The sequence below is a fragment of the Mirounga leonina genome, unplaced genomic scaffold (genome assembly GCF_011800145.1).
Source record: "Mirounga leonina isolate KUSES-001 unplaced genomic scaffold, KU_Mleo_1.0 Mir_82, whole genome shotgun sequence".
Taxonomy (NCBI): domain Eukaryota; kingdom Metazoa; phylum Chordata; class Mammalia; order Carnivora; family Phocidae; genus Mirounga; species Mirounga leonina.
The window spans coordinates 3,163,625-3,175,955 of NW_023270825.1; the positions used below are offsets into that span (position 1 = coordinate 3,163,625).

Consider the following 12,331-nt stretch of genomic DNA (forward strand, 5'->3'; position numbering starts at 1 on the left):
AGAACAAGTTATCACAATGGAGAAGCTTGGAAGGTCTACTTTTCCAGCAAGAAACTTGTCTGCTTCTCGGTGAGAACGGAAGAGTCCATCCAGGCACGTGCACGCTCGACCCCGCGGTCAGCCAAGCCAGCGAAGAGCACTCGGGCCCCTTGGAGAACTACTTTCTAGAACTGCACTGGGTGTTAGGCCACTGGCTTTCGCTGAGAGAGTCAGTCATTCAACACACACTGTTGAGAGCCTACTACGTGCCAGACACTGTACCAGGCTCTGGGACACACTGGGAGAGGGCCAGACCCTCGGGCAACTTGCATCTCTTACGCAAGGAGCATCTGAGTCTGTGACTCCTGGCACCTACACACGGCATCCTCCCTACAAAGACCCCCAGGAAAGGCTCGCGGTCCTCACGGCCGGGAGAGCTATGCCCCCCGGTTTCTCTGCATTTTATCGTCACGTAAGTCATGTGCCGTCTACACCTGCCCCTCTGCCCAGGCTGCTCCAGGGTGGGGGGCAGTCGGCGTGCAGCCCCTGACACCAGCACACTTGCTGGGCTCTACCTCAGCCCTGGCTTCACCGAAACTTCCTCACTCAGATTCGCTGTCCTGTGGGCACCTTTAAATGCAACTCCTCCAAATCTTCTTTGGAACAAGATGGTATTTAAAAAAATAAACAGATGATTAATTCGGGAGGATGGGCCTAATCACTGCCACTCCACGCCACGCTAATTTCTGGTCCACTGACCAGCTGTTCCCTTCACAGGCACAGATCAGGAATCTTGCCTTTAAAACCAGAAGAGCAAGAGGCCGAAGTGAAAACCACCCAAAGGCACAACACGTGCGCATCCCCGTGTGCAGAGCTTGCCGTGGGCTCAGCGGCACGGCGGCTCCCCCCGGGTGCCCTGCGCCGGGGTGCCTGGTCCCAAAGCGTATCACCAGAAGCCAACCAGAAGTTCCCAAGGCTCCCAAGTTTTTAGAGACTCCTCCTGCCAAACCCTCTCCACCGCCATCTGCCCAGGAACCGGGTGCCTCAGGGTGAGTTCCGCGCTACCACTTCCCCGCCCTGGTTGGGACTCCTGGCCCGAGCCTCGGGGCCCCGGGGCACCGACACGAACCTCCCTGCCCTGCCGTCAGCTTTGCACACCTGTGCTGGGGGCCCTGCGTCCTCACCAAAAAGCACAGAACATGAAATCACTTGGTTTTGTTCAGAGAAGAGACGGACAGCCTGAGCAAGCTGCAGAAGAGCAGGGCCTGGGCGGGTAGAGGCTGCTCAGCAGGTGACACAGCCCAGGGCACCGCCAGCCCTGAAGGCACCAGACACCCACGAGCTGGCCTTGGGGACACAGACGACGTTTTCATCCCCGGCCTCCTTCCCCTCCTAAAAGCCCAGCGTTCGCTCTGGCAGGTTCCGTGAGGCCTTCATCCCGGGGGCGCCTGGCTCCATGCGTCACACTGTGCTGTCCCCACCGGGCCCAGGCTGCCCAGGCTGCCCAGCCGGCCCTGGGCCCCCATGGCTCACCCGCACCAGCAGCCAGCACCGTGGCTCTCGGCTCCTGCCCCTCACACGTCACCGCAACCACCCAGACCGCAGTCCTGCCAACAGAACACCCCTGCCGCGCCCTCCTGTGTGGAGATTTTTAAGGATGGACATCAAAACTTCCAGCACTATGCTTAGGAGAAAATTTTATTTTTGGCTTAAAGAGATACACAAAAATAATTCCATTAGACTCCGAAATTGTAATACTGCCAAATAAACAGTATTGTTCTGCAACTGTGAGGTGTGAAGACAGAGAATGACAGCACTGCTGTGACCATAAGTGTCACCGGGATAACAAAACACACGTAGCGACTTCATTCCCCATTAAACAGGTGCATGGAGACGACTATAAGCAGATACGTGGATGCAACTTATGGACAAACACCTGAGCCTCCCCTTCCGAGCCCCCGGCCGGGTACCTGGGAATCGGGGACAGCAGAGCAGGCAGCCGCAAACCCCAGCAGCAAGGCGCCGGGACAGGCCTGGACGCAGAGGGGGCTCTCCCTGGCAGGTCGTGCACTCCGGCGTGGCCAGCACCCACCTCGAGGGGCGCTACCGGGGGCTCCCCCAGGGCTGGGGCATGCGGCACGTACAATGGGACAGCAGTGCTGACCTCCCATCGGAGGCTCCACTCTGCGTGCTGGGCACCGCAAGGGGCTCTGCACACGTGCTCTTTAACCTCAAAAGGACCCCGCAAGGCCAGCTTTGGTTTGTCTGAGTAGGCAATCTATTCGTCATTCACATAAAAGCGTGCAGCAGAGAGCTCCCTCGCATCCCTTTCCTCCGGTCCAGATCACCTGTCCCCAGAGTCACCGGCATGAAGGTTCCTATTTCTCTCCAGAGCGTCTCCGTTCACGGACAAGGCAAACGTGGAGACAAATCCATCCACCCCCTTTCTTCACACCACAGAGCACACGAGGCACCGTGTGCCCTGCTGCTTTCTCACTCAGACACGCATCCATATGGCTGTCTGCATGGGTACCGAGACCTCTTCCCTGTTCTTTCCTAAAGCTGCAGAGCACTCACTCACATGGATGGAAACACGGTCATTTGTTTTAAAAGTCCCCACCGCTGGACATTTCCGTGGCGCACACGGCCGTTTCCCCGTGTATGAGTCCACCGCAGGATGAATTCCCAGTAACACAGCTGGGGCAAAAGGTATCTACATTTTGATTTTTATAGATATTGCCAAATTACCTCCCACGGAGGACAGAACACATTAATGCCAGGCGCTGATACAGCACTGATTAAAACAGACAGGCATTCACGTCCAAGTGGGAGGAGAAGACAGTGAGATCTGCAAGATCTGAGGGTGACGAGAGCTGTGGAAAAAAACAAACCAGGGGAGAAGGCACAGTGCTGATGGGGAGGAGGCTGGAGCGCCTTCCGATGTCAGGCGGGAGAGCCTAGCGAGACTGTGCGGGCGGCAAGGGCTAGCTGAGCAGGCTGACAGCCTCAGCAGGTAGGCCGAGAGCACGTGGGGAAGAGCATCCTCACGGAAGGAACTGTGGCGGCAAGGTGCTGAGGCAGGAGCAGAGCCAGCACTGGGCGTCCCAGAGAAGAAGGGAGCCAGAGCAGGCGAACGGACTGGGCAAGGCGGGGCTGTTACCTCCTGCGCCAACAGACACCATCCAAGGCCAGGGCCACTCACATGGGTTCTCAGGACAGGACATGAGCCTGCCTCCGACGCTAAGCCTGGGCAGGAGGCACAACTCTAGGGCTAGCTAGTAGAGATTCACTGAATTTAAACAGCTCTGGTTATCATTTGGTTTGGATTTAACAAAATAGGAAGAGAAAAGAAAGCATTTCACTCCCATCTTTCTGATTAAGAAACAAATACCTGTAAACATTGTATTCGATAAAGAATGAAGCCAGTTTCTCACCATAAAGCTGTTATTTCTGTTGCTGAAAGTATCTAGTAAAAAAGGTAAAGAATCTTAGTGCCCCATGTTTAGTAACAGGATGACCCTGTTAAGCTTGAATTCTCTAGTACCAGCGGGTCCGTGACCTGGACACACGGTGATAGAACAGCATCAGCAGAAGCCTGGTCTCTGAGGAGCTCCTGAGCAGACCTGGGGGGGGGGGGTGCTGAGAGAAGCGGAGGGTGGGAAGGACTGTGCTGGGAGTGGCTCAGGACAGAGCAGTCCAGGTGGGTGTGGGGACCCATGCAGCACCTGTTTTGGCTGGAGCACCTAAGCAGAGACCGGGAATTAGGTCTGGAATTGTGAGCTGGGGCTCAGGACAGCCAAGTCTCTGGCTAAGGGGCTTTGGACCATGACCTTGAAGCCCTGGGCCACCAATCCCACAGCCCTGAGTGCTTGAAATGTGCCTAAAGTGAGATGTGCTGTGTGTGTAATACACCAGATTCTGAAGACGTGAAAAATTATGGAAACAATCTCATTCATAATTTCATATTACATATATGTTGAGATAATATTTGGTGTATATAGAGAAAACAAAATCTTAATTTCACCCATTTTTTGCTTATTTAATGTCCTGTTAGAAAATGTAAGATTGCATATGTGGCTCACACTGCATTTCTACCGGCGGTGAGGCTGCAGACAGGGAGGGAGGGAAGGCTTTGGAAAGGGGAAGTGACAGACTATCGAGGAATCCCCCCTGGCAGAAGGTACAGAATGGAAGATGGGAGGTGGGAGGCAGGTGGGGAGGAAACAGTTAGGAGGCTGGGACAGCTGTGTGTGGACAAAAAGGTCTGGACAGTGCCCGGTGGCAGCATGGCAAGATGGGCTGTTAACGATGGTTCAGGCTGAGGGGGAGGTGGGGGTGGGGAAGGGGCCTGTGAATTCTCCTGGGCCTGGAGCTTGAGCGACTGCCACACAGAGAAGGCTGGGGTGGGATTATGCTGGGGAGAAACCTAAGTGTCCTCATCTAGCAGGCAGGGGGGACGAGGACACCAGCTGAGAACAGCTGAGAGCCAGATCTGTGACCTAAGATCCCCAAGGAAGGTGCAGTGTGGAAGAAGAGGACAGGGTGACCTCCACTCACAGGGAGCAGGACAAAACTCAGGCAGGCAGAAAGAACATCCGAGGAAACGACCCCGAAGTCCCATGAAGAGAGGAAGGAGCTGATGCTGAGTGACCACCGTGGACCAGGAGCTCTGTGGTGTCACAACTGCCCTCCATGTCTTATGATGGAGTCTTTGAGGTTGAGGGTCAGACGGGGACAGGGACCCCAGCAGGGCGGAGGCAGGCAGAGCAGGAGCAGGGAGGCCTCCTTAGGAGAGCGCAGGAAGCAAGTCTGAGGGACCAAGGGGAGGGGTGGCTGGGGATCCAGGGGAGGAGAGCCCCCTGCTCCCGGGCTGCAGAGGACACGTCCAGGGGACACTGACTGGTAGAGGAGGCAAAGGAGTGGAGGAGAGCGTGAACCCCACTTCCAGGAAACCAGCAGAGGTGGGATGGAGCAGGGCAGGTGCCCAGGGAGGGGGAAAAGGGCAGGGAGGCGGCTGGGGAGGTTCAGCAGTTAAGAGAGTCTCTACGAGGTCACCTGGCTCGCCATTGGGCTTCCATTAAAGACTCAAATCCCAAAATGCTCAGAGCCAATTTCTATAATCACTTTTATAAAAACCAAACACAAAAGCTGGAGACGGATATGCCATCTCTGCATGTCACGGAAGTGGGTTCCCACACCCACGCCTCTCACTAGCCTCTCGCTAATATTAACCGGCAGCCCTGCACAATCCCCACCCCAATTCCAAAGAAAATGTCCCTTTGCTGATACAGATCCAGTAAAATTCAAACACTAAGACTACCATCCCTAATGGCATTAAGAGACAACATTTTCTAACTATAATAAACTAATTAAAAGGAAGCAAAAATAAAAATAAATCTATAACCATGTTAAAGCGTCACTGCTAAGACAAAGCTTTCTAAATCACTTAGTTGTCTTTTTATTTTTTATGTTTTTTTGGGGGAAGGACAGAGTGACAGGGAGAGAGAAACTCAAGCAGACTCTGCACTGAGCGCAGAGCCCAATGCGGGGCTCAATCTCACAACCTTGAGATCACGACCTGAGCCAAAACGAAGAATCGGACGCTTAACCAACTGAGCCACCCAGGTGCCCTTAGTTGTCTATTTTTTTTCTACTACTATCAACATGACAAGCAGGAAAAAATTAGGGGGCAGAGGGTATGCATTTTATAATGCAGATATTAATTTGTAACAAAAGTACTGAAGCAAACCATTCAAAAACCACAGCAGCTGTGGGGGGGTGGGGTGGGGGGTGGGGTGGGTGGGAGGGGAGCTATAATGTAGCCACAAGCAAAACTGGCGACTAAGGGCTTCGTTTATGTAAACACATGTAAAGAGAGCTGCTTCCCTCAGGAAGTGCGAGGAAAGGGTATTTCAAAACCACAGAAAGAAGGATCAAATGTCATTTTATCAATGCTAAAACTTTAAGGAGTAGAGCATTATGTGCTCCTTTCCTTCCTTTGATTAAAAAAAGGAACAACAAAACAAAACTAACAAAATGCCCATAACCACGTTTTGTCCCAGAACTGGACAGAAGACTGCAAAGCTTGGCCTGGCCCTCCCCGCCCCTGGGGGCACTGGGTGCCAGGAAGGAGAGAGAAGACGCAGCGCAGCTCGGGCAGGCAAAGGGCGGCCTTGCCTCCCGTGGGCCCTTCAGTTGGATAACAGGAGACACGGACCCACCCAGTGTGATGGCCCTGGCCTTGTAGCCCATGATGGGGAACAAAGTCAAGGACAGAGGGTCTCATTACATGTCAGTAATGAAAGAAGCCACGGTGACAAGTACTTCTTGGATTTTACATCTTACCCAACAATCAAAACACACTTGAAAATCCTCTGAAGTTACTATTCTATGGATACAACCCTGAAATAATGACAATTTCTACAAAGACAAACAAGTCTGAGTTCATCATCATCTGCAAATTGTCCCTTTATAATTGCCCCTCCCCAGTACACCATAACCACTAGTAGTAAAGAGTGAACTCCTCAGCCCTTCGGGGTCCTTCACACGAGGCTGAATGCTGACCGGATGGGGGCCTCTCCTTTCCAGGGAGCTTGCAGAGTGAAGGTACGCTCCATGAGCACTACATACAGAATGCTACAGAGACACTGAGGGCCCAGTGAGAGAGACTGCAGAGAGCAGAGACTTGGGGGACCTGCAGGCGTCACTCCCCCAGGAAGGTTGGAGAGGACCAGGCACTTCCTTCCTTCTGGACTGAGTGGGTACAACAGCCAGGCTCTGTAGTGTGACAGGGACACCCGGCCAGGGGGGTGTGACGGGAGCGGGGCTCGCCTCTAACTCCAGTGGCCAGACTGGGAGGTGGAGGTCAGGGGACCTCTGAAGGAAGGTGTGAATCTACTAGTCTCACCTCACTGAAAAAGTAAAAACTACAAAAACAATAAAGTTAACAGGGAGCACTGGGACTTATAGATGGTGTTTTTCCATCTTCTTTGTACTTCTATAAACAATCATTAAGAAAAATTTTTTTTTAAATTTTTTAGTTAATGGAGGGAAAAAATCACCTTTTAAGATATACTTGACTCCCAGATAGAAATTTTCATCTATCTTGAATGTCAGGTGGATTTCTAGACTCTAAAATTCCATTCCATCCATCCATCTGCCCATGCAAACATATGCTGTATTTCCATGGGCCAGGAACCTGGAGAAGGGAGGCAAAGGTGGAAGAATCAGCACGGGGCGTGTGCACGCATACACACACGTGCAACGGGCAGCTGAGAGAAGCGCCCGGTGAGTGAGACACACACGGGACCTATGTGATAAGCTGTTCTCCGTCCTCTGCTCTACACACATTCATTTTCTGCCTGGGCTGTCCTGGAAACTTACTGGCTTCTCCTTCAGAACTGCTGGGATCTCCCCTTCCAAGAAGCCCTTCCTTGCACCCCCAGGTGGGAGGTGCTCCGGGGGCTTCCCCTCAACCTGCAAACTCTGCTGAGCATCCCCCAAGGGCTCACTCTCCCAGCCCTGTGCTCAACAACTCTCCTCACCTCTTTCCGGTGGGTGCTGTTCTCACCCACTTTGGACAGGCAGGGAGGCGGTCAGGCTCAAGGCTCAAGGCTCTGCGTTCTGAGCCACGGAGCTGAGTCTCACGGACTGTTGTGAGTGCCCCTTTGGAGGCCACATGACGGGCCGGCCAGAGCCTCGGAGGACAGCCAGCACCACGGGCCTTTCGTCTCATCTCAGGGATGGGGTGAGTATTTACACGCCAAACTCCCGGATTTTTACCCCTGGTTTTGGACTCCAGGTCCACGTATCTAACATCTACCGGCCTCTGGAGCTTGGTCAAGTACAGAACGGAACTTGGATCTTCCCCTCCACTCCAAGCCTGCTCCTTCCCCAGTCCTCCCCAGTGTGGGAGGGACAGCCAGAAACCCACCAAACTGCAAGCGGCAGCCATGGGGATTTTCAGACACCAACCTGATGGCATGGCGCTCCAGTCTCACGGCCTCCTTCACGCCACCCTCCCTGGGGACACGGCTGCCTCTCCACTCTGCTTTCCCACTGCAGGCCTTCGCCTGCTCTCCCTTCTGGGAAACGCTCCGCCTTGGGTGGACCTGGCCGGCCGCCTCTGCGTGGGAGGCCCTGCCTAGAGCACGACACCTCCTTCAAGAGAAGCTCTCCGCCACCCCTGTCCCTCTCCCTGCCTCCCCGGGCCTCTGCCTCCTCATACGCCACACGTCAGCATCTGCCCTAAGCGTGCGTGAGGGGTGCTACTTTTGACACGTCTCTCCCTCTCTCTCAGGGTGACTCAGAGCAGGCCCGAGTGGGCACACGGTAGGCAAACCAAGGTCTGTCGCCTGGATGAGACATGGCCACTGCTCTCACGTGAGCAGGTACCAGCCTCCTCACTGGTCTTGCCGCCCTTGCCACTCTCTCTTCATTCCAATCCACCTTCCACAGTGCTGACAAGCGTTCTAAAGGACATGCTTGACACACTCACCCCCTTGAGTAAAAGCCCCAAACTGCCCTTACAGCCTCCAGCATCAGATCCAAATTTCTTAGTGTGTCAAGGCACCTACAGTCTGGTTCCAACGTATCCGTCGGCTCCAACCCCTGCGTCTCTGAGGCCTGCACGCTGACTTGGTCACGCATGGCCACCCAACGCTCCTCTGCACACCAAGCAGTTTTCTCCAGCTCTGAGAGCCTCTCTCACACTTCCCCAACCTCCTGTGCATCTTTCAAGACCCAGATTAAAGTGTCACCTTCTGGAAATCTCAGACTTCCTCCACCGAACTTAACTTCTGCTTTATGGTATTTGATACACGCTGAAGAATACGGTGAACACATATCCCCTGGAACTTTGTTCCTAACACTCTGATAACACGCCCCAGGGCCCCACCCGTCCACCCTACTGAATTGTGAGCTCCTGAGGGTGTACACAAGGGCCCAGCCATCCGGCAACCACACATGGTGTGGCTTATAGTCTGTGACCAGGGAGCCCTTGTGGAAGTAATTTCCACCTCTGTCGTCAGCTTACTACCTGCCTGGACAACTCACTTACCTTCTCTTTGACTATTTCCTCTCTGTAAGATGAAAAAAGCAGCCTGACCAACCACGCAGGGGACAAATTTATAGAACAGTCTGAAACCTCTAACTCTCACACCAAGGCAAAGCACGGCGTGATGACGGCTTCAATCACCATTCAGGCACGCTCACAGAAACAGACCTCTGATGACCCTTGCTCTTAGACATCGACCAAAACCTGATGAACACGGCAGCCACACAGCCTTGGCAATCGATTTCAGCCTCAGCTGGCATTCAACCCTGCACAGTCCTACAGGGTGAACAGCCATTTTTCAAATAAACTACAAGACGAGTAGGAGACAAGTCGTGCTGAAATCACTGAGTGACGAGCTGCCTCCTAGCCTGCAATCCCCGTTGCTGTCCGGGGCAAGGCATGGATCTGGCTGATGCGTCCAAGGGCTCTCGGGGCCCCGAGACTCCTGCCTCCCCCGTGATGACACACAAGCCCCTCTTGTTCTCCGAGCGGCATTGTGTGCCATCCTCAGCCGGAGCAGCCTCCTGATCTCGTTTACCAGCAGCCCTTCCCCCTCAATAACACGCCCCCTACCTGCGTACAAACAAAACCCCACAAGGACTCCAAATTCAGTTTCCGGTGACAGTGCAGAGAAGAACGGTTACTCCCCCACAACCGCCACCAGGAGAAAAAAAAAATTCATTCAGCTACTGGGTAATCCCTTCCCCAGATATTATTAGTAAAAGACTTAGGTAAATAAAAGTTTTCTGCTTCAGACTTATTTTTAACAGAAACTGGGATAAATACTTTTCTTCTAGAGTTTTGCCAATCCACATGGCAAGTTCTGTTTCCGGTCAAGCCAGATGCAACTAGAAGAGGAGATGGCGTGGTTCAAGAGATCTCACCAGATCCACTGGCAATGCCAGACAGAAGCACCGTGGATGGGGACCGGTTGTGTAGACAGCACGGGCCACGACACTGTTAAAGAATCCGAATTTTAACTGCAATTTGTGAACTTGAATATTCTTGCCCAAACAAAATTATTTCTTATGAACCAGAACCTATAATGCACTTCTGTTCCAAGTTCATGACATCAAAACCAGACAGCACACCACCACCTGCCCTTCCTGAGAGAGGGATCCCACATGACCTGACCCTTGTCATGTTGGGGCCAAGGTCACCAGCTGACACTGGGACCCAGGGCTTCTAAGTCAGCAAGCCCACCGCATCTTTTCTGTTTGCTGGGAAAGCCGCCCTGAAACAGAGGAGAGAGTACAGCGAATCTGCCATGGCAACTCTGGGGGCCGAAAAGCCCCCGTGACAGCTCTACCACACTACCTCTGTGGCGACTTCTACGGGTCACATTTAACAGTTCTGACATGTTCCTGAACACACAGCTCACATACTCAGGCTCCTTTCAGAACAAAACTGGAGATGCCAGAAACCCAGCACATGCTTATCACTAGCAAAAACTATGTCATGTGATCCAATTTTAATTGCCAGGATTTCAAATATGTCAAAGGTGATTTTATAGCAAATATTTCCAAGAGAAAGAAAACTACCCCTTAGCCAAATACCTATCAAATACAGACACAAAAGCCTGAGCTACCATTTAAGTGGCCTAAGGGATTATTATCAAGTTCTTTGATCTGCATGAAATTTTCTGGTGATGTGAACAAGGTCTAAAATTCTGTATCTTCTTATTTAAATTATAAATATCAAGTGACAGTTTCATCCCTGTCTCCATTATAAAAGAGTTTTAAAGCACCTGCTATAGACACCTGAGCATGCGCCATAAAAAAAATGCACAGAACAGTTACCCCAAGGAAGAACAGGTATAAGTCAACAAGTTAATTCACCACATTTAACCGGGTAATACTAGGTAGGACAGTTGAGAGAATGAAAGATGGGCTTAGCTCGACGTGTAAAATAAGGCCCACAGCCCTTGGTAAGAACGTATAAATTCTTAAAGGGATTCTTAACAGCTAAGACAGGGTGCTACTTACTTCCTCATTAAATAGTTTGCTAGTTTCTTTTTTGATTGGATCTATAAGCTGGACTTGGCCTGCGGAAAAGCCCACTAGGAGAGAGACACTTTCTGCTGTGGCTGTTAGGTGGTTGAAGTCATGACAAGTAGGCTGTGTTCCTTTGTATATCCTTTTATCTATTGGTTTACTCAAGTCAGCAGCCTGGAGGAGAAAGAGAAAAATACATACGGTAAACAGCACATTGAGATGAGAAATCTAATAGTTACACTATTTTATACTCCATTATGATGCTCAATCTTAAAAACAAAGGTATATCTTGTAAAAGCACTTTCATATACATTAGCCAATTTGATATTGTTAGACTATTCATAATATGTTCATAACTATTACTTCCACATCTTATTCTTCAAATATCTTTAACAAAAACTCCTGGACTTCAGGAGGAAAAATCCTTGAAGTACTAAATTCAGTATTTGCACAATGCATTCATCCCAAGCAATTTCTAACAGAGTACCTCTAACCACATAAAAACTCAGCTTGCAAATAGATCTATAGCATCTAAATGCTCATTGGTGAGTTACCTGTAGCCCAGGGGTTCTCAAAGTGTGGTCCCCAGACCAGCGGTGGCGGCAGCAGCATCACCTTGGAAACTCAGAAATGCAAATTCTCAAGCCCCACCCCAGACCAAAAGAATCCGAAACTACAGGGGTGGGCCTAGCAAGACTTCCAGGGGATTCGATGCCCACTCAGATCTGAGAACCACTGCTGCAGCCAATTATAAGCAGGTGCCTTCTTACTGGGCCCCAGTCCCTCTTCTGCATCAGCATTCAGGTACCTTTCACTTACTGAGCCCACACTCAGAGCGCACGACATGCATCATCTTTAAACCTTACAATGATCCTTCAAAGTAGAGAACATTCCCCCATTTTACAGATGAGAAAACAAGTTTAGGGAAATTAAATAACTCAGCCAAGGTCACCCACCATACCTACCTAAGTAAGTGGCTGGATGTAGAACCCAGGATGGGGAGAACACACACCCACATACCCCAAAGTCAGAAGCAAATGACCTCCGACTTGGGCCAAAAAGTGATTTTTCAGTATGCCTCCTCGTAAATCCCTACAGCGGAACTTTTTTCTTCATGAGAAATGTTCTATGCGATCTAATGCGCCGGGCTGATGTGGAAATTAAGGATGCCACCCTCCAGCCTTAGTGGAAAGTCACAGGTGCGGACAACCAGGTTCCTGAGCGCGTCCTCGGACATGACCACTGGGGCCGCAAGAGCTGACCAACCCCTGAGTTAGGTTCTGAAGATTTCTTTCTTTCAAAG

At 51.5% G+C, this 12,331-nt stretch overlaps 1 protein-coding gene across 11 annotated transcripts in view; it reads right to left on the reverse strand.

Annotated features, from left to right (window-relative positions):
* The window catches only part of WDR20 (WD repeat domain 20), a 61,255-nt gene that overhangs the window by 11,012 nt on the left and 37,912 nt on the right, over positions 1 to 12,331 (reverse strand). For 7 of the 11 annotated variants that reach the window (XM_034992874.1, XM_034992876.1, XM_034992879.1 and 4 more), the window contains one exon: positions 11,020 to 11,202. The exons of 2 other annotated variants lie outside the window; for them this stretch is intronic. In XM_034992874.1, coding sequence (XP_034848765.1) covers positions 11,020 to 11,202 — 183 coding nt within the window. Of the gene's footprint in view, positions 1 to 11,019; positions 11,203 to 12,331 lie in introns of those variants that run through there. 2 more of the 11 variants (XR_004677046.1, XM_034992884.1) reach the window with 2 other exon arrangements.